The following is a 23,004-nucleotide window of genomic DNA, read 5'->3' on the forward strand; positions in this document are numbered from 1 at the left end:
TTGTAAAAACACATGCCTGCACCAGACGGCTTTGATTTTCACAGCATTAGATCCATGTGTGTTGAAAGCTTCCTCCCACCTTAGACTCGGGGGAATCACTGCTGGAAAATTTGCATCTTCATATGAATGTTTCAAAAGAGGCTCCAACCAATGCAGTTTCTTACATTTATATAAAAGGACATCATTTTATCAAGTTATTGACGACTTAACCATGCATAGATTTCTCCATCTACCCCAAACAGCATCTCCACCTGATGGCTATTGAATTCAGACAGCTGGCACTCACAGCTCTTTGAATACTGGAACAGTGACTGTTTGATTTAGATGCAGTCACTGTTCGCCAACAATTTTCCACAGAGCTCCTTCGATTTTCCAATCAAAGCTTGTTGACTAGGGTGGTGCCAACAGAGCCACCCGCAACTGAATTTTGGCCAATTCAGCAGGAACTCGGGACGCATATGGCTATCTTCGCTGAGCCTATCCTGTAATGGAATGCAGAGGATAATGATTATGTACAAAGTCCAGTATTCTATAACAACCAGTGAGATTTTAGATTCCTGCATAGTAAAATATTACTTTTGCAAACCCTCCGACTTCCAAAAAGAGCTTGCATACCTAATATGCAGTCTTATTAGGTGGGTGTATCCAAGGCCACATTCACTTCTTAAAACAAATGTTGCAATGTGAAGCACAGTGCACCCTCCCCCCCCGCCCTTTCTCTCTCAGACTGTTAACTCTGCACAGCTCTCCACAATGCACCCTCTGACCAGCAATGCTAATTGAATAGATTTGAGTGAGTACTGCAATGACCTCTGAAGTATTTTGCTGCTCCTACAATAACCAGTCACAAGTGAGGCAAAAAAAAAAAAAAGGTGTCAGGGACCTGGCTACACTGTCTGACATGGGTGAGTGATTCTGAATGACTGAACTGAATTACAAATCTTCTGGTCGGGTCAAACAGTTCACAGTAAATGTGGAACTGGATGTAAAAATAAAAATAGAGAACAGGATCGAGGCAAACAACGTGCCTGAAAAAGCTTAGCTGGCGCCCTACAGTCTTCAAAGTTAAATTTACACCAGAAACTGCATCACAACTGCGTGCGTCTGCACAGTTGCATTGCAATCTGTTTTGATGCGTTTGTGATGCGTTCTTTCCACCTGCATGATGCCACAATCAATTCTGTGGGTTTTTTAATGCGTTTGTTGCGTTTTTATGCATTTCGGGCAGTTAGATGCAGGTAAAATAGGACAAGCAGTACTTTTTCTGACTGCATCTAAACGGACTGCAATGGTGTGAATTACGCACAAGTAAGCCCATAGGAAAGCATTGTGATGTATTTTGACTGCAGCAGTCAAAATAAACGAACTGCATCACAACTGCATATGGTGTGAACTGGCCCTTAAACATCTTGACGTCAAAGTCTGTTACTAGTTCCTTAAAGCGACACTAAACACGGAAGGTAAATCTTAAAAATGCATTCAAGTACCTTAACTATGAACAAAAATATATCTTATTTGTGTATCACTCAAATCATCTCGGAATTGGTGCTGACACTGTCCTTCCTTCTGGAGGGTGGCTACATTTGTTCCCCATGGTCCCTTTGTGTTGTAAAGTAGCCACCGCTCCAAGCTCACTCCTGTGATGGACTACGATCTCGGGTTTAGTTTACTAATTTGTATTGATTGTAATTGTATTGAGATGAATTCACTCCCACGTGCAAGCGCTGCGTCATCAGTGCTCAGCCAATCAAGCGGCTGAGGACTAAGAATCTGGAAAAAAAGACCAGGACGAAGATGAAGTGGGGGAAGAGAGTCCAGACATCACAGCACTGGAGGGGATCTCTTTGGTAGGCAAGACTGCCATAATGTGCTAATATACTATGCTTACTAGCACATTACAGCTAGAAGCTCCAGGGGGCCCGCTTCATTTTTTCTTCAAAGTTTGCTTACTCCCACTTTAAAAAAAAGCCCTCACTGACTTCTGTAGCTGCAGGTGATGTGGTGAAATTAATATTCAAATTTCACAACAGAAGCACTGAAGTGCCTCTCTAAGCCAGCTAAACGCACTCAGGTCACTGCTAACAGGGGTAAACAAACAGAAGGGGTGGGCAACTCCGGCATTCCAGCTGTGCTTTAAAGTGACATTAAACCCTCAGATTTTTTTAACATAAACCAATACTGTAATGACATAAAAAAAAATTTTTAAAATCATGGGCATGTTGGGTATCGTTTTACTCGTTGTAACCTCATCTTTTATATTTCATTAAAAAAATGGGTATTTTGTTGTGTTTTGGGGCATTTAATTAAATTTTTCACTAAATATTGGGGTTTAATAAGGAGTTGCGCTAATATTGTGCAACATAAAAATTTGCAACTACCACCATTTTATTCTATAGGGTCTTGGCATTCAGAAAATATATAATGTTGGGGGGTTTTAAGTAATTTTCAGGCCTAAAATGTGGAATATAACATGGGTACAAAAAAAATGAAAAAAAGGCCTCAGTCATGAAGGGGTTAAAGAATCTGAGGGTTTAATGTTACTAACTACAAAATCATACAATTGTAGTTCCACAACAGCTGGATGACCCGAGTTGCTCCCTACTCCTGCCTAACAGTCTTCCAATCTGTAATGTAAACATTTAGCAGGAACTCTAGAAAGTGGGAGTGGCGTAAGCCGAGCTGCTCAGATAAGGACTTTAGGCAAAATAAATGCAGTAGTGAATAAAACTATACAAAAAAAGAAAAGTAGGAGGAAGACTCAGGCAGGGCTGATAAATCCCATTGCTTGGACTGCAGCAGAGGCAGTGTTGCCAGTTCAAACAGGAAATAAGTGTACACAGAATTTTGGTCAGGATCAATAGGCTTTTTTTGTACTTACAGCATTTTTTAAAGGGCTAAAACGAGGAAATGCACATGTATTGCACAGATGAAGGGTTGAAACCAACTAATTGATTAATCGATAGGGATGCACCGATACAAGTATCGGTGCCGATACCGAGTATTTGGGCAAGTACTCGTACTTGCCCAAATGCTCCAATACCGGAACTTCTGGTCAGAGGGAGAGTGCCGAGGGAGCATGGAGCCGGCTTCCTTTCCCATCAGGAAGCCAGGCAGTGGGTTATGACCCACCTCCCGCCTTCAAGTCTAGCAAAGCAGCCTGGCTTACTAACCAATCAGGAAGCCGGATGGCGCGTCATTACTCGCATCCCAGCTTCCCGATTGCTAAAAAATAATCTTGTAGCCTTACACAGATGTACTGAATGTTTTTTTTTTTTTTTGCCCAGATATGCACTGATCCTGTCACTACAAGGTCAACACTAAAAGAATGCATAGATATAGATAGAGAAGATGCTCTATACTTACCTTTCTAGCAGCCCGTGTGGTAAAAGGTATGTGATCCCTAAGAATGAACCTTACTTATTGGTGTAATTTTGGCAACTTAAATATAACATTTAAAGTGTCGTTCTAGCTCTTTGAATCTTGTCCGCTCCTAACTTCCTGTGCGTCAGTGTCAGATGCAGCTGTGAAAATGCATTGATACAGTGGCAGTAAATGCAGAAGTGCATGCCGGTAGAGTGGTAGAGAGTGAAGGGGAAAATATTGAGTAAGGGTGAGGTAGACCAGGGGTGGACAAATTAGAGGAGCCAGGTAGCCAAAGCTCCTTAACCAGTTGACATCCGCGGTGTTAAACCCCCTTCCCATCCAGGCCATTTTTCAGTATTCAGCGCTGCGGTACTTTGACTGACATTTATTCCGTCATGCAGCGCTGTACTGAAATGAATTTTATACCCTTTTTTGGGGACAGATAGAGCTTTCTTTTGGTGGTATTTAAATCACCACTGGGGTTTTTATTTTTTTACTATATTAAAAGGAAAAATTACCGAAATTTAAAAAAAAAACGTTTCCCCTATATTAACCTCTTGCCGTCCGCCCGTAGTAGAAAAACAGACGGATGGCACTGCTGCATTGGCGGGTGGCCGTCGCCAGACGGCATTTTTTTTCTGCTCGTGCGCGCCCCCCCGCGGGCAGAAAAGACCCGTCCAATGCGAACACCCGGTACCGGGTGTTTCACATATAGGCGATCAGCGGGTCCATAGCCCGCCGATCGCCTATATGTGCTCGTTTGCGTCCGCCCCTGACCCCTCACCTTGAATCCCGGGATCCGCTGCCCCAGTATGGAATTTGAGCACCATTTTGGACAACATTATCCTTTTATTTTCCTTCCAAAAGCAGGATTTTGACTTCAGCTGAAACCCCATTATTTACCAATACCTACCTGAAATAATCTAATATTTTGGCCACTGAAACTATTTAATCCTGAAACTAAGGGGAAAACAAACAGAATTTCACCCACTGTAATCTTCTCTTACAGTAACCTTTGGATAACTACACCATACATTTTCTGGGTTGTAGATCTACCCGGAGCAGAGCTTTATCACAGCTTTTGAGGTTAGGAGGAATAGCAATCAAGGAGTCATACAATTAGTCACGTCATTGTAAGCTACAGACTCCTTTCAAGGTAAAGGAAATACCTCAACCCACTCCTACTTCTGGTTCATCAACTCCTACTAGGCCCCATGACAGAAAACATGCCGAGGTTTCACACATCCTTTAACTCCCAACACCAGAAATGTAAAAGCTTTTCTAGGGGCAATGCCTTCACTTTACTTTCCTACATGTTGTATACTTTTGACCCTACCTGCTCAGTAGCAGATCTCCTTTCAGTATTAAGAAGGAACAGCAGCATAACTTCAGCACATAATTAAAGGAAGCTCAGTGCATTCTTCTGGCTAATAAGGGGTTACTTGTCTGCTGAACATTTCACAAGTATGAAAGTATCTCATGAACCACTAGAGAATAATGTGACTGGTTCCTGGCAGGATGAGTTTCGAGTGATAGCACAAGTCAGCAATAAAAGCATGAGGAAGCTGTGAGAGCCGAGGCCTACAATAACACAAGCAAGGGTGGGTAACTGACATGACAAGCAATGCAGCACTACATACCAGAACCCCTACCATATTTAATACATTAACTTCAGAACAAATACTAAATGAAAGCGGATCAAATGGTACTGAGCAACAATATATGCAGGAAATGCATGTCCCAGACCAACCAAAAAGCTACAAACTGTCCACAACGGTTATCAAAGGGAACCCTTCCATGGAATACTCCCTGGGGTTTCATTGTTTTCCCCTTGCATAAAAGACTACTACAAACGCCTTACTTCTTACCCAAACTGGCAATGTGGACACTAAAGATTACACATCCTGTACATTAACACTCAACACTGCTATAGTCAGATCAATAAATAGTTCTGACTTGCTAGCCATGGGTTACTGTACTTGCCAAACAAGGCCAGTGATACATCATTCCTCTATAGTCACTCATAAGGAAAAACCACTAGTTAGAACTATTACAGAATTTCCTTCTATAAGCTACAACATGTACAGAAAGTTGTTAATAGTTGCTAGGTGTTGACCCAAATAAATTACAAACACAACTAAGGAATAAAATTGATTGATTAATGGATCATGACCTTAAAACAAGCCGGCTATTATACAGCTATTTAGCATAACAAGGTATACGGGTGTTGACAAACTTTTGGATGTGTATAAATAGCTGGATCTCTCACTGTTCAACAACATCACCGCTGTCAGCATTTTACAACAAATTCTAGGGACAATCTGCGGTTCAGATGGCGTACTCACCCAGGATGGTCTCCAATCAATAACCAATAACAACAATTTTAAAAAAAGGGAGTACTTCTCAGCAATTTCAGAGTGGATATTCGTTGTAATAAATGTTTACCTAAAAGATGAATAACCCCAACCTATAATCTAAGGCCCCTTTCAGACAGGCGGTCCAATCAGGTCAGTCTGTCAGTTTTTCAAGCGGACCCGATCGAATGCCCAATATCGGGCAATGGGCAGCGGCATCTAAACAGACAATTACATCCAGTTGCCCCCGGTTCCAGTCAGGTCAAGAAAGACAAATAGAACAGTTTCGATGGAGCGGATCGTGCCAGGTTAGGGGTAATCCGATTTCCTATAGACCAATACAGGGTGCGGTCATTTCAGTATTTTCCGCTAACGCAAGACGGAGCAGAAAATTGGACCGATACGGATGTCACGGCGGTGACATCCGATCCGTACCGTTCCTATCAGGAGAGGATCTGCGCATGGAATCCCCTCATAATCGGACAGTGTGAAAGGGGCCTAAGTCACCCCCAATTTAGGATAAATCATGGTGCCACCCTGCACCCCCCACTCAACCAGCCCCCCAACATACCTGAATCGCAAGCTTTTTCTTCCCGCAGGCTTCTGTGTACTGTTGAATGTGTCGCCACTGTGCGTGGCCCTGCCCACCACCATGGCAGAGAGATGCGTAGTTCTCAATTGAGCTCAAGCAAGGTGACATCACTACACTTAGAGCCCATTGATACTGTCCTCTAGCCAGTATGAGTGCGTTTATTAATTTTTGGAATATGCCTCTTAAAACCACACACACAATTTTTTTGGGTTGGTAAAGTCAATGCACATACACCTCGCTGCGTTCAGCCACTTTAGCGGGCACACATCTCATCCTCGATAGTGTAGACAACCCATGATGCCTTGTGCTCCCTTTTGTCTCCCTTAAGCTGCAAGTGGTGAGGCACGGTGTATCTGCTTGGCGTGTACAGGGAGTGCATAGCGACAACACTATCTAGCGAAGCACTTAAGTGTTGTCACCCTGGGACAGGAAGTCAAGGAACTGGCAGCATCAGAGTTTTAAAAAACAAGTCTATGTGAAGAAAAGGAGGAACACGACACTGCTAGAGGAAATGGATGGTAAGCACCGGTTTTAGAAATCCTTAGGTTTAGATACACTTTAAGAAGCTGTGAGCACAGAAAGATGAGGAGATCAGAAAGGGAGGTCTTAAAAGGACTTATGGTCATTTCTAAGGGCATTACAAGGGGGACATCTTGAAACTCAGGGGCTGTGTATGGAACTGGTAACCAATAAAAGAAGTGGGGTATGAGAAATAAAGTGAGGGTCACTCAAGGCACAGCCCCCTCCACACTGGGAACTGAAACTTTCCATTGTGTGGAATATGGAGGTGACCTGCTGGCTGTACAGCAAGACCCCCATCATAGGGGGGCTCATATGTGCTGGCCTGCAGAGGGCGCTGTTCCAGAGCAATGTATGTGGATGACAGGGCACCGATTCAGGCGGCCTCCATTGTTTCCCAGGACTGACCCATGGCATACTTACTTTCTGTATTCTTTTCAGCGCCATGGGAGGGAAGGGAAGCAGCAGAACGGCGGGTAGGGAACGAGGGAAGTGTTGGCTCAGAAGGTCTCAGGTACGGCGGGGTCGCTCCGGGAACGCAGGGTAACAGCTCAGGCCTGTCACTGCGGCTCCTGTGTTATGAAGAGGAAACGAGTCACTTGCGCTTACAGCCGGCCCGTGGCCTGACTCACTGGGGGCGGAGCTGAGAGTAGCGAGGCGGGGAGTGCCTAGATCTCTCGCTTTTCTTTCGGCTTTCATGAATGACGTCGTGACGGAGCTGCGCAAAGCTAGCAACGGTGTTCCGGTGGATTTTTTTTTTTACAACTTTATTTAAACAGTCGACTAAGAGGACATTTTCTGATTTTGTGGCCTGTCAGCTCTCTTAAGGGCTTTGTTGCAGCAACTGGGAGATATTAAAATAAACCGGCAGAGAAGATTTACAATACATTAGCTGTTATCTCTTTTACATTTCTACAAATGTTGTGCTGACATATTGCGCAGAGCTGTGCAGAGAATATTCCCCAATTCACACCACAGGAGCTTACATTCTAATGTCCCCGTCAAAGTCACACATAATACATTTATATTTCTATGGCTATAACATATACTACAGTACTGTACAGAGAACACGGCCATTCATATCATTATGCAACAAAGAAGCTGCCACTCTAATGTTCCCACAGCAGTCACACATTATTATTTTTATACATTTCTATGCCTCTGACCTATACCACAGTGCTGTACACTGATCCTTTCACACTGGTCTCTGAACCAAAGGAGCTTACACGCTAATGTGCCCACAACAGTGCCGCAACGAACTCACTATTAAACATTTATATTATATTTCTATGCCTCTGACCTATACCACACTGCTGCAGACTGATCCTTTCACACTGGTCTCTGAACCAAAGGAGTTTACACTCTAATGTGCCTACCAGTCACACACTATTATACATTTACAAACCCAAGTCCAAAAAAGTTGGGACGCTGTTTATACAGAATGCAATAATTTGCAAATCTCATAAACCCATATTTTATTCACAATAGAAAATAGAAAACATATCCAATGTTTAAACTGAGAAAATGCACCATTTTAAGAAAAAATTAAGTAATTTTGAAATTGCCTAAAAAAAGTTGGGACAGGACAACAAAAAGCTGTCAAAGTAAGTGTTACTAATGCTGGGCACGCACCTTACAACCATCGCAAGACTTTTGTCTTGCGATGGTTGTAAGGTAATTTAAAAAACGTACGATCTGCCTATCTTGGACAGGCAGATTGTACTTGCGATGATCGCAAGCCACGCCCCCTGAGGGGCGGGCTTCCGATGACCGCAATGCCGAACGGGTAGTGTGCGCTTGCGCACACTGGCCCGTCCGGCTTTTATCCTACGAACATGCTACACACACGCCGAACATCGCACGATGCTCGGCGGGTTTTCGAACATGTTCCTAAGATAAAAGTCGTGCGACCTTATAGTAGTAGAGGTCGCACGGCTTGCACACACCTTATGATGATCGTACGATCGCGGGATTTCCCGCGATTATCGCAAGGTGTGTGGGCACCTTAACAAGGAAGAGCTGGGAGAACATTTTGCAACTAATTAGTTTCATTGGCAACAAGCCAGTAACATGATTGGCTATAAAAAGAGCATCTTAAAGAGTCAGTGTCTCAGAATTAAAGATGGGCAGAGCTTCACCAATCTGTGAAAATCTGCGTCTACAAATTGTTAAACAATTTCAGAATAATGTCCCTCAATGTAAAATTGCAAAGACTTTAAACATATCATCATCCACAGTACATAATATCTTCAAAAGAGTCAGAGAATCTGGAGAAATCGCTGTGTGCGCAAGGGACAAGGCCGAAATGCAAAATTGAATGCCCGCGATCTTCAGGCCCCAAGACAGCACTGCATTAAACACAGGCATTATTCTGTGATGGACATCACTGCATGGGCTTGGGAATACTTCCAAAAATCACTGTCTGTGAATAGTGATGGGCTCGGGCATGTTCGCAGCACCACGTGCCGAGCCCGTCAGGAAGCTGGCAGCGCCAATCACAGGTACTGAGACATTATCCCGGTCCGCAGCTGCAGAGATCGGGAAATGTCCCCGTGCCTGTGATTGGCGCTGTCAGCTTCCTGGCGAGCTCGTCACGTGGAGCTGCGAACACGCCCGAGCCCATCACTATCTGTGAACACAGTTCACCATGCCATCCAAAAGTGCGAGTTAACGCTCTATCGTGCCATATCTGAACATGATCTAGAAATGCTGCCATCTTCTCTGGGCTAAAGCTCATTTTAAATGGTCTGTCGCAAAGTAAAAAACTGTTCTGTGGTCAGACTAACTGAAATTGAAGATTCTATTTCACAACCATGGGCACCGCGTCCCCCAGACTAAAGAGGAGAGGAACCTTCCGGCTTGTTATCAATGCTCAGTTCAAAAGCCTGCAATGGTATGGGGGTGCATTAGTGTGTATGGAATGGGCAGCTTGCGCATCTGGAAAGGCACCATCATTGCCGAAAGATACATCCAGGTTTTAGAGCAGCATATGCTCCCATCCAGATGACATCTTTCAGGGAAGGCCTTGGATATTTCAGCACGACAATGCTAAACCGTATACTGCATCTATGACAACAGCATGGCTTCGTAGTAGAAGAGTCTAGGTGCCTAACTAGCCTGCCTGCAGTCTAGACCTTTCACCAATTAAAAATATTTGCAACCCCTTGAAACGAACAATATGACAAAGAAGACCCAGGACTGTTGAACAGTTAGAATCCTATATCAGGCAAGAATGGGACAACATTCCTCTCCCAAAACTCCAGCAACTGGTCTCCTCAGCTTTCAGACATTTACAGTGTTGTTAAAAGAAGAAGGGATGCTACACTGTGGTAAACTTGACCCTGTCCCTACTTTTTTGAGATGTGTTATTCAATTTCAAAATGACCTTATTTTTGTTTCCTAAAATGGCCCATTTTCTCAGTTTAAACATTGGATATGTTTTCTATTTTCTATTGTGAATGAAATATGGCTTTAGGAGATTGGCAAATCATGGCATTCTGTTTTTTATGTAGATTTTACACAGCGTCCCAACTTTTTTGGAATTGGTGTTGTATATTATATTTCTATGACATATACTACATTGCTGTACACTGATCCTTTCACACTGGACTCTGAACCAAAGGAGCTTACACTCTAATGTGCCCACCAATCACACACAATGATATGTCTGTATTACATTTTGTATGGCTCTGACATACCACAGTGGTGTACACTGATCCTTACACACTGGTCTCTGAACCAAAGGAGCTTACACTCTGTGCCCACCAATCACACACAATGATATATTTGTATTACATTTTGTATGGCTCTGACATACCACAGTGCTGTACACTGATCCTTACACACTGGTCTCTGAACCAAATGAGCTTACATTCTAATGTGCACACCAATCACACACAATTATATATTTGTATTACATATTTATGGCTCTTACATACCACAGTGATGTACACTGATCCTTACACACTGGTCTCTGAACCAAAGGAGCTTACACTCTAATGTGCCCACCAGTTACACACTATTATATATTTATGTGGCTCTGACATATACCACAGTGCTGTAGAGAGAACAGTAAGCCATTGACATGAGTCTACGCCAGAGCAGTTTCAATTCTAATGTCCCCACAGCCATCACTCTATCATTATAAATTTAAATAGCACTGACATATTCCACAGTGCTGTACACTGATTAGGGTTGCCACCTTTTCTTCAAGCGAAACCCGAACACACTCTAGCGACACGCTGAAATTTGTTTGGGAGAATGAGTCGTAGCTTATTCATATGTAAATATCACAGTTGAGACTATTTTTAGTGGGGGGACAGTAGCCCCTATTGTAATTTTGGTTGCCCCTGTCTGCCTGACATCTTGTGTTCGGGTTTCTGCTGTCATTAAACCCGGACAGCATTCAAAACCCGGACTGTCCGGGTGATTCCTGGACAGGTGGCAACCCTAACACTGATCCTTTCACACTGGTCTCTGAACAAAAGGAGCTTATAAGTCAATGTGCCCACCACAGTCTATTATTATACATTATTATAACTCTGACATATGCTGCATTTAGTCGCTGCACTAATGTGTACTTTAGACATTAGTCTACATAGGCCCAACTCTCTCCATTTGCCTTTTGATAATGATGGCGTTTTCTCTTTTAGTTTTTGCAGCGTGGTATTGATGAGGTTGAAAACTAGTAATTAAACAATGTGTAACCAAAAATTGATCCCCCCCACATACATTTAATTTACAGTGTGCACATTCTTGTGATCATGATAACAATTACAAAAAAAAGGGATAACCACAAATACAAAATAAAGTGATAGCCACAATCCTGTGTTAATATACAGTGATCATTCGTGAGACCACACACGATAACAGTCTTTATCATATCAAAAACGTGTGTCCAAATACACCTGCGTGTATATCCACAAAATGAGATCATGGGACCTTTCTATTGAACTGAATATGTAGTAGGTCTATGAGGAATGCAATATTGAGTCTAGCATATTCATGGTCTTATTTGGTTGCAATTAATATGTTATTTTTAACATGTCTTAATAAAAATATATCTTTTAATTATTGTGAATATCACATTGTAGTTTTTGCCATCTCTGAAAGCCCCATTTAATTTACTACTGTGATATATTCTATGATGTAGGGGTGAGCTGGTACGAGTCTTGGTGACCCCATACATTTTGCTCTATTTATACTGATACCATATCAATAGTTGACTTGACAGTACAGTACCATACACACTTTAAAAAAAAATCAGGCAGGGGATGTAATGCCTCACACTATTTTGGAAGTAGAATTTAAATTCCAACATTTGAAGGCCAACACAAGAAGATAATGCCATCAATACAGGTCTCTGAAAATGTATTTCCAGTATGGATGTTTGGACTATACCACTATAATGTCTGCATGGATTAGTCACTAAGCTTTCATAGGCTTTTTTCATTGAATGTGCTTCTAATGACAATTTGCTTACGTACGTGGGCAATGTCTGATAAACCTTTGATGTGGTAGATTGCACTCCAGTCAACACCCCTGGAACACGTTATGCACAATTTTCAGCTAGTGCATGCTGATGCCACGGGTCGGACCACAATGCAAGTGTTGAAGGGCATTTACATATTGCACCTACATGTGTAACCGTAGTGCAGTAGTGTGAAGAGACCCTTAGATGGCTTTATCCTTCTATAGAGAAAAGCTAATGAAGGCATTGAAAGAAAGAAAGAAAAAAAGGAGACCAAAGTGCCACAACCTAGCACAATAATTCAGGTGAAAATGGGACAAGGAGTATATGATGTTGAACTCACATGTGGGAGGGTGGACACACGCTTCAATAGCGGAACACTGTAGAAATCGTGGTGTTGTTGTATTGTTGAGCAAAAGGGCTGTATTGATCCTCTGGAGTGGTGACGTAAAAGACTGAGGTGGAAGACCTGCAGGTCACCACTCCAGAGTGTGCGCTTTGGTCTCCTTTTTGTTTCCTTAGCACACACGTCGGACACCCCGGTCTGTACTTACCAGGAGCTGCACACCAGCGAACGACACCAAGATCCCCCGGAGAGCGCTTAAAACATTGGACTTCCAACTGGAATTCATACCTTGATGAACCTGCTAAACTTCCCCATAACATTGTCCTGCTGTAAGTTTATGAATATTCACCCATTTGCTGTACTAGCATCACAAGAACACAAGTTTAGCCCTAATTCACACAAGCTATGGCTTGCATAAGAGCAGTGTAAACACAAAGCTTTTGTGAACCTTTCAGCAAGCTTCTAGCAACTTTGTTGAAGCTATTAATGCACCCTTCAGCTCCAGGTTGGGAATGTTAAATGCGGATCTTAATGGAAGAGCCGACTGTCACTTTAAACAAAGTTGCTAGCAGAATTTCACTAAGCTTCAAGTTGTGCTTAAGTCTGAGAGCAGTTTGTTTAAATGACAGTCAGCACTTCAATTAGGATCTGTGTATAATATTTCCAACCTGGAGCTGAAGGGTGCTTTAAAACCTTCAACACAGCTTGCCAAAAGCTCTGAAAATGTTTTGTAAAAGCTTGATGTTCACACTGCTATTATACAACTAAAGCCTGTGTGAACTAGGCCTTAGGATTGTTAAAATCCCCTACTTCTGTGCAGTGTGAAAGGCATGACTGCCTGTGACTGTCTCACAAGATTTTGAAGTGACACTACTGTGCTGTTTGCTGCTGATAAGTCTGAACTCTATGTATGTATGCATGCATCTCCCTGCTTCTGCCTCATTCATGCTATAGACCTGTGCTTCATACACATTGTCTGCTGCTTTGTGAATACCCACAAACTTTATGAGAACATCAGTCATCAGGAGGGCAGCTCTAACATGAGGAAGCAAAGCCCGGCCTGAACTAAGAGAGCCCTCACCACACAGAGACACAGTGCAGAACAAGGTATGATAAAGTTGGGTATAAAAGTGTATCTTTTTCGTTCAAACCGCAGATTTCACCATCAACGCCTACAAATGTTGGATGAATTGCCCACAGTCTGCATCATAGTCTAAAAGGGGCCGCTGGCTGCAATCAGAATACCCTAACGGTGCTAGCAGCTGATTGGCTGCCAGCTCTGTCCAGCCAAGAATTTTCCACCTTGCTCCTTTGATCAGTTGATCGACAGATGTCAGGTGGGTGAGGACAGGAACTAGCCGAAATCCGTACATGTGTACCCTACCTAAAGTAATTCCAAACTCAATAGTCAAACCTTAAAAACACATTCACGTACTTTAAAATATTAAAAAGTCAAAAGGATTTTAAGCCATTTCAAATGCTGATGAAATCACACAATAGATGCTGCTCCTTAATGTCTAAACGTTTTAGTTTCCTGCAGAATCAGCTGCTTCCCTGAGCACTGGTCATGATATCCTGTTTTAGAGTGACTCCTTTCTCAAGCAGAGTGCTATGCAGTCACCCTCGTGTCTGCTAGTAAGCCGCGTGTCTCCAAACAGCAGCAAATCAAGCTACTCCCCTCCCCCTTCTACAAGCTAGTAGATGAACAGTAGCTAGAGTCTGCTCTGTCCTTTGCGATCTTGTAATGGACAGGGAGTTCAGAGAAGCCAAGTTGAGGGACTTGGAAGCAGCAGTTCAGAAACATAAGTAAGCTGGGTAATGTACACTGAGTGGCCAGATTATTATGACCACCTGACGTTTGTAGGCAAACTCGCTATAATTTTGTGCTGAAGTTGCTAGAGGGCCAGACCATTATAAATAGGGAAGCAGGTTGGTGACCACGACAGCAGGTGATTTTTTTCCTGAAGATATGGGTAAACAACGCGATTTAACAGCCTTTGAACGTGGGATGATTGTTGGCGCTCGGAGCCATGGAGCGAGTATCAGCAAAATTCGTTAAATGTTCAAGAGCAGCTGTTGTTAAAGTGTTTAAAGACTGGACTGTCAGCCGGAAATCTGGGTCTGAAACGTGCGAATTGTGGCCGTCAGCAACTAGTTAATGTTAGGGCAGAACGGAGAGTGGCAAGATTGGTACAAGACAAACAGAACCACTCATTGTATATTTGTTTTATCTGGAATCATTATTAAAAGAAAGTTTGAGAGTTTTGATACTACTTTAACAATTACCAAAAATATCTTCAAATCATTTGTGTTGATACTGTCCTTCCTTCCAGAGAGTGGCTACTTCTTTTCCCCAGTTTCATTGTGCGTTGTAAAGTGGCAACTCCAAGCTCCCTTCCCTTGCCCCATTTTGTCTTTTTTGGGCACAACTTCCACAGCTGAGGTGTTCTTTAAAAGCAGGATCTACACTGGATATTGCCAGGTGATCTGGCATAACTTGAGGGGGGCCCTTCACTTTCTTTGAGCTGGGTGTTCCTGTATTGGTAAAAGGCAACTTTTTGACCGTTCACTAACAAAGAAACGACTAGACTCCACACAACCAAATCAATAATGGAACATGTTTTCCATTGATCGCTTTTATCTAAACCCAACCCTAACAAAAATTAAAAATAAGCAGCAGGTGAAGTAAAATAGTAGAAATTTTACTATTATAGAATTTCAGATACATGTGAAGGCCAACAGTAGAGGAAAATGCCATCAAGACAGGTCTGTAAATGTAAGTTACGCCATAATGTGTATACTGATCAGTCACTTTCTATATTTTTTCATTCATTGTGTTTCTGATGACAATTTGCTTTCATACAATTGGAAATGTCTAAACTTATTTCTAATAATTCATTTGGTATGGTAGATTACATTCATTCACATATCCAAAAGACGCAATTAAAATCATCAAGCCTGGCTTAAGTCACAACCACATCCCAGGGACTTTATTGCACAGAATGGGAATGAGCCCAATATTTTGACTTTACCTATATATTTGCTGATAAAAACAGGTCTTTAACTTGCACATATATACAAATCCTAATGAAACTTAGGTTTGTGGGTTTTTTTTTTTACAGTGATTTGGTAAATCTGCTTTTCTCATCAGTATTTAAAAAATACACCGTGTGCTCTGTGCGTTTCTAGCTGAAGGGTATCACAAAAATGAAACACTGCTTGATATTATGTCCGAAATTTCTTCTTTTTACGGTTCTTTTTGCCTTCGGCTCGGGCAGCCTTTTCTGCCATGATTTCCTGGTACTTCTTTTTATTATATCTGGAAAGGAAAATGTTTCATGTTAAAAAAGATAAACACTAGCAGTATGGTGTTAAAAGAAAACAAATATATTGCATGTGCAAAACAAATTCTACCAAAAACAGTTGACTGATGGTTGATCTATATAGCTGGTGCACTCCACAGATGTGATATCCCCACCAGAGTTCACACTAACTGTCATGGCCAATAAAAAAAAAGCAACTGCACTGTACATCTTCAGTTATGACTAAATAAAAAGCAAAAGCACTTGCTGAGCTATTTGTGGTGTGTGGATGACATAACTTGTATTTGTGAACAGTTTGATCACTGAATGGAGCATGGCTGCAGATTGTCACAACTTTTATGCTGGTCTACAGTCAATAACATTTATTGAAGTTTTACCTTCTGAACTCAGAATCCGCGAGAAGTTCCTCCACAATGGTCCTCTTTCGGTGTTTCTTGGGAATTCGGGAATGGTAATAGTCTAAGGGATTGTCTACCACAGTTGCAACCTAGAAAAGAAACCATAACCATTATTCTACACAGCTCAAAGAATAACATACTGTACAAACCCGCATCCACTAGCAATGTACCATCCAGCACCAGTCTAAATTGTTTTCCGTTTTGGGTTTCTAAATACACAAGATGATTTTGTCCCGGGTACCAAGCCTTGTAGCAGTACCTGGAAATATTTGGGGAAGCCCTCTCTGTCGTCCTTTTTGTAAAAGTGTTTGGGGTCCATGGCTGATCTCATTTTCAAAGCTTTTAGATCATTCTTTAATTCTTCAGTCATTTCTGGAGCCTTCATGTCAAACCAGCCTCGTCCAGTTGTTTTCTCACGTTCTTCCTGCAAATCAAACAAATTAATTGAAGACCATAGCAGTCTCATTCACACCAATGTAAAACACAGGCAGGTTAGCCAATTAAAGCAAGCGGAACTTTCAAGTGTAATCTACTGAAATGTATAAAATTATACTTCCACTTGCCTTTCTCTGTTTCTTCAACTTGTGCAGTGACACTCTATATGGTGGGACAGAATCTTTCTTCTCAAAGTCAGGGGTTATGACACTTTTCTTTAGGAGCTGAAATTGAACCAAAACATATACAATACTTTAGGGTGAAGAGTTTGAAGAAGGCAGGAGAAGGGAACAATCTATTATCAAATTCAGCTCACTTTTCAGTTCAGCTATGTTTTCCTAGATTGTTCACTTCCCCTTTCAGTGAATAGCCCTGCTAGTACATAATTCTTTGAAACTGAGACATACAGCATCCGTTTTGAAAAAAAGAATGTAGTTGAAAAAATGCATGTTAAATGGCAATGTAAAATGTTTTTTTTTTTTTAGCTTTAAGCTAAATTTGATAGAACCACGGGCATCTAAAAAAATAACACTTGCCGTGGGGCTACCCATGTACTGCAAGAGTTAAGTGCTCGTTTTGGTCTAGGGTCTAAGATAAAAAAGATAATATACTCACCCAATCCATGGCCCCACCTGGTTGCTAGACCGGTTCCTGCAGCCTTATCTTCCTTGGGCTCCGGCAATCTAAGCCCCGCTGACGTAATCATATCTATGCAAAGTCCATTCACTTGCATTAGACATGAGCACGCTTAGGGGTATACCACAGCCAGAGCAAAGGGGACAACAGGTGAGCGGTCACCGTTGCAAGACCAAGAATCAGTTGAGTGTATTGTCTCTATTTTAGATGCTAGACCAAAACGAGCAATGCAGAGGTTAAATATTTGAGATGCCTCAAGTTGTTCTAACTTTTACAGCATCACCTCAACCAATTTGTTGAGAAAAGGCAGTGCATTATCTCCCTCTTTCAAATAATATGTCAAATTAAAAAAATGAATTGATAAACCTTTTTTTTTTTTAAATGTGTACATTTGTGTTTCAGTACAAATTCACTGTTGCCAGGGTTGAATTCTGAAAGTCCAAATCTAGTGTTGATTGCAGGAGAGAACTTGCACTTCTTTTACAACTTCAGTTAGTTTGGAGCAGCTGATCCCTACAGCTGGATGCAGAAATCCCAAACAAAATCCCATTCTAGGATTGTTACAGTAATGGGACAATAGTTGCAGCAAGCTGCCAGCCAAAGAGTAAATCTACACGCCGTCAATATGAAACATGGCTTGTACCATCAGCAGTTCCGTCTACTGTTCTTAAACCTTTTGTGACCCGAGGTCATAGATGCCTAGATACCCAGGACAAATCTAGCAGAGTCATCATACTATATGTTGCTTATTTAACATAATGCATACATAAATCATTTTGATACACATGCTTCCTGTCTGTTTTTATGTTAGGCTGACAAATGTACAAACATGTAAAAAGAAAACACCTTACCTCATCTTTCTTTTTACTATCTTTTTTCATTTTGTTGATCAAGCTTGGACCAGGATTTGGCTTTTCTGCATCAAAATTGATATATAAGCCACCCAATTGCTTAATATTCAGTCCTGTGTCAATTCTTGATGACAAATCACTGGGGAAAAATAAATAACATGCTGAAAAGGAATGCCCCATCTGTGATCAATGGCAATGAACATTACATATTATTCACAAATAAATTCTTGTTTATGGTAAGGTATGGCAATTAGTGCAAATGGACTGCATACTTTATATTCCCCCCACCATACTTCTTGTTCCAAAAAACAGATCTGTGGTCTTGTGCAAAGGACTTACTATAAAGTGACCCCTTCAGCGCAATGCACACCCAGTAAAAAAGGAGGCAAAATACTTACTTTTCCGGCTGCCCATGTGTAGAAATGCTAATGCTTTGTTTCTCCCTGGCCATTGCAGGTAGTTAAAACGTCAGGTAGTCTGAATTCCTGCTACTTCTGCCACATACTGTGGTTCCACCTGCCAGCTTGTATGTCCTGTAGTGATGCACAAGCTGGCGAGAGGAACACAGCAAGCATGAGGGAGTAGGGGGACCTGTAAGTATAGAATACCTGCTCCCTGCCACTAAAGCTTACATAGCAAGTGTATAGAAATCATGCCATTGTAAAGAAATCGTTAAGGTCAATTTACAGCAGTGTGTCACTGGCCCCTATAAAACTCCACTGGTTCGTTTTTTTTACTTTAAAGAAATACAAAATTCTAATATTCTTTGTTAAACTGAAAGACTTACAAGCCTGCTTTAGGTTTGTTTAACAATTCGTCTTCTTCATTATCGTCATCATCCACCTCTTCGTCAATAAAATGTTCTTCTTCATCTGGCTCAGGCAGCTCGTCCTCCGGTTCAGATAGTTCCTCCTTCTCACTTTGATCTCTCTCAGATTCCCTGTCATCTACATCATGATCTACATAATATTTTTTACTCGAGTCCAAACCCGGAGCTGTATCAATAACAAAAAGTCCATTGCCTTGCAGATCTTTTGATTGCTCAGTTGAAGTTGGTTTGAGATGTTTCTTTTTCTCAAGGCCTTCATGGTTCTTTTCCTCTTCCAGTTCTTTCTGGTTCACCGCCTGCTCCATTTCTACATCAGCTTCTTCCTCCTCGCTGTGTTCCGAGTCTTCACTTTCATCACTATCTAGCATTAAAGATATTTCCACTCTTTCAGTGATATTGGAGGCATCACTTTTTCCACTTTGGGATGCTTTGGCATTTGGAAAATCTTTGTTTGTAATGTCAGCTGTCTCACTGACATTGTCATCGTCGTTGTCATCATCATTATCAGCTTTGCTTTGATCTTGCTCTTTGAGTTGTGGTTCAGCCATCGAATCTTCAGTGAGGTCAATCATTTCATCTGGTGCATCATTCATTGTTGACTGGGATGTTGCAGGTAATTTTGTGGTCACAATCGAACTGGGTTCTACAGACAAGCTATGTTTTTCTTTGACAGACTCTTGGTCAGCTGGTTGATCCACCTGTTCATGTTTGCTTGAGAATGTTTTACTCTGAGAGTCACTGTCTGAAAGTACTATAATATCGCTGCATTCTTCAATTACAAACCGATTTCTCAAACTCCTACGGGGAGTGGACAACATTTTCTCCTTTTGCACAGAGGACAAAGGCTCTAGAACTTTTACTCCACGTAAACTATGCCTTTGTTTTTTCGGTGACTCTTGCTCTTGACTGCTAGCTTCACTGACACTCTTAGCCGCATCTGCCTTTGGTTTACTCTGAATTTGCCTACTAGAACGTCTGGTCCTCGGTTGAGAAACAAAGTCAGAATTGCAAGACTCTGCCTCTGATATTTCATCCTTCTGAGATTCACGATTAACAGAGAGTGGACGGGTTGCTTCAGATGTTCTTCTAGATCTTACTGCAGTATTTTGCAACCCTGAAACAGAAGAACAATTTGATTCAGCCTCAGAATGATCAGAGACTGTTTCAGAAGGCAAAGCAGACTTCCTACTTCTTGCTCTGGTTAAGAGTGAGGCGCTTGCACGTATCCTCTTGCTAGCCCTGCTAGCACGTGTAGAAACAGAGGAACAGTTTGACTCAGCTTCGGATAGCTCATCTTCTTTAGACTCCAAGATAGGCTCAGTTATAAAAGCAGATCGTTGGCTTCTCAGTTTCCTTGCTGAGTCGGTTACGTTCCCGAGACTTTGTCTACTTCGTGTAACTCTTGTGGAAGAATTTGATGTAGTAGATTCTGCTTCTGAGACATCTGCATCTGACTGACCACTCTTATGCCTACTGCGAGTGACCACCTGTGATGGCCCCTTTGTAGAATCATTTTTGGTGGGGCTGCCAACTGTTGATGTAGAGTCACCCTGATCTTGACTATTCCCACCGCTTTTCTGTGCAACAGTGTCACTCTTAACTGGTCTTTGTGCCCGCTTTGGAGAAGCTGGTGTAGCAGGTTCCACTGCAGTCTACAAAACAAAAAAAATATATTAGTTTACATATATGGAAATGCTACTGAGGGAAAAAAAGTAAACACATGATTATTCCAGATATTTTTGCGGTTTGTTTTCCAAACAGTTTTAAAAGGTATCAAAATAGGCCAAGTGAAAACTAAATACAGCTGTATTTACATTAGAATGGTGCACAAATTACAGCTCAATATAAAAGCAGCTGAAAAGATAACCGATGCTGCTATATCAATATTTACAGTTCCACCCCATTTCTATCATTACTAATAAAAACGGAGCACAGACACCTCTTTCTAATGCTGCTCACGCTAAAAATAAAGTGCAACTGAAGCCAACGCTTTTGTTTCCAGTTTTGGATGGAGTGGAGAGGAATTACAACACCTGTCAATGTCCCCATTAGGGAGATTCAACCTCTCTATTTGTCCCGGTGATCACTGAAAGAGAAAGAAACCCGCAAATGTTGTGTTGTCATCAGAAAACGTCTGAAAATGGTAATTATGTTTTTTTAGACAACCGAACCACTGAAAAGCTACTATTCAACTGACATTTAGTACACATTGCATGGAAGTGAAGCCATGGTAAGCAGTTAAGTGGTCTCATGCACTCAGGTTTAAAGCGGAACAACCTCCTATGCCTTACAACCAAGGAAGGTACTTAGCCTGTATGTGGATTGTTGCACAAGTGGTCAACTATGACACCAACCATTTGAGGGTTTGAAAGTCCAGTTGAGAGCTGAAATAAGCACCTTGACATTTGGCAAGCCTTAAAAGTACAATAAACTCCCAGCAATCCAGCACCCACGGGGATCGGTAGATGCCGGATAACTGTAGTTTCTGGTTGCTTGAGAGTTAACAGCAACTCTCAAGCAATCCCCCCTGCAGCTGAGAAAGTTCTCTCTCAGGTCCGCTCCTCTGCTTAGCGGGCAGGTACAATAGCCACCTTGCTGGCTATTGCTAACCGTTGTTTACAATCTGCTGCCGACTGTGGAAACTAGCCACCGGCTGGCAGCAAGAATTGAATAAAGAATTTAATTAGCAACTAAATAAATGTAGTTGCTAACAAATATTTTTCAGTGTACATCAAGCCACTGGCAAAAAGAAAAAAAAATCGGACATATGTCCTTGATTTTTTGGTGGTGGTTGCTTGAGAGTGCCAGTTGCTTACATTTCCGGATAATAAGGGGTTAACCGTTTTGGGGGAGCTCTCCTCACAGCTGGGCACTGACTGCAAGGCCTGGTTCACACCTGAACGTTTTGTAGCACGTTCAACGCTCGACGAACGCTCTACAAAACATCTAAATCCCATTGTATTCAATGGGTCTGGTTCACACCTTGCCGTATTTCCACCCGTCCGAACGCGATACAAAACGGCCTAAGCCCAAAGAAGTACATGTACTTCTTTGGGGCGTTTTGGTCTCGCGTTTCCATTGGGATACAGCCAAGTAGCCCACGGAAACGCGCGTTTTTTTACCGCGATTCGCGGTAAAAACGTGCAACGCGAACCACGCATATTCAATACGCCTAGGTGTGAACCCAGCCCAAGGGTCTGTTTTCCCTTCGATGCCACATCCTCCGATTGCAGAGCAACTAATCAATAATGAGAATCGCTGACGATTCTCATTATCGATCAGTTTCAGCCCTAGGGCAAAACCAGCCTAAAGCCACATCACATATGGTTAAAACTTATGTGGTTTGACTCCTATCTTAGGGAACGAGACCCAAAATCAGAACCTGGCCCGTCCTTCAATCTACCGATGCATGGCCAGCTTAATGTTAACGATGCTGCAGAGGTGAGTTAGGGAAGCTGGATCAAGTCTACCATTTCCTGATGCAGGGAACTCCCCTTACTTTGTGAAATTTCCCTCAAGCTTCCTGTTGCATCTTTGGGACAAGTGAAGATACATTTTCCCAGCGGTACGCAGACTGCTAACATTAACCTGGCGGGAGGAGTTTTATAAGCAAAGGGGAGTTTATCCAGAGGAGCAGAAAAAACACTCTATCCAACACTGCAAAAGGTCTGAGCATGATGGGAGGTAGATCAGTTTTTGTGGCGCACAGCCGCACACTGGCCATAGAAACTTATAGATATCTATCTAATAACCACAGACATGTTACGATCTCACAGTGTACTGATCACATTCTTTTTCGTAACACTACCTGATCTCCGCCGCTCCCTACCGCCTCCTCCTGTGACTCTACCCTCGTGCCCCTTCTGGTAGCCACCATCTTGCCTGCAT

The 23,004-nt window shown here is 42.1% G+C and overlaps 2 protein-coding genes across 2 annotated transcripts in view; both read right to left on the reverse strand.

Annotated features, from left to right (window-relative positions):
- The window catches only part of UBE2D1 (ubiquitin conjugating enzyme E2 D1), a 20,809-nt gene extending 13,323 nt beyond the window's left edge, over positions 1-7,486 (reverse strand). The window contains exon 1 of the mRNA XM_018558756.1: positions 7,252-7,486. Within this exon, the coding sequence (XP_018414258.1) occupies positions 7,252-7,275 (24 nt within the window). The 5' untranslated portion in view covers positions 7,276-7,486. The remainder of the gene's footprint in view (positions 1-7,251) is intronic.
- Positions 7,487-15,845: 8,359 nt separating this feature from the next.
- Positions 15,846-22,993, reverse strand: DNTTIP2 (deoxynucleotidyltransferase terminal interacting protein 2). Its single transcript, XM_018558749.1, has 7 exons — positions 22,925-22,993; positions 19,075-20,768; positions 18,288-18,426; positions 16,929-17,024; positions 16,625-16,789; positions 16,345-16,454; positions 15,846-15,963 (listed from the first exon to the last, which is right to left on the reverse strand). Exons 1-7 carry the CDS (start codon positions 22,991-22,993, stop codon positions 15,870-15,872), a joined length of 2,367 nt encoding a protein of 788 aa, XP_018414251.1. The 3' UTR covers positions 15,846-15,869.
- Positions 22,994-23,004: the final 11 nt, after the last annotated feature.

Source organism: Nanorana parkeri, unplaced genomic scaffold (assembly GCF_000935625.1).
Source record: "Nanorana parkeri isolate BGI_ZX_2015 unplaced genomic scaffold, ASM93562v1 scaffold356, whole genome shotgun sequence".
NCBI classification, from domain to species: Eukaryota; Metazoa; Chordata; class Amphibia; order Anura; family Dicroglossidae; genus Nanorana; species Nanorana parkeri.

Bases quoted from the DNA above. Each gene is read 5' to 3' on its own strand.
- DNTTIP2 (XM_018558749.1), bottom strand. From the start codon at position 22,993: ATGGTGGCTACCAGAAGGGGCACGAGGGTAGAGTCACAGGAGGAGGCG. The intron at 20,769-22,924 runs GTAGTGTTACGA...TTTGTTTTGTAG, and splicing joins TAGGGAGCGGCGGAGATCAG to ACTGCAGTGGAACCTGCTAC. The intron at 15,964-16,344 runs GTAAAACTTCAA...TTTCCTTTCCAG, and splicing joins GCGGATTCTGAGTTCAGAAG to ATATAATAAAAAGAAGTACC.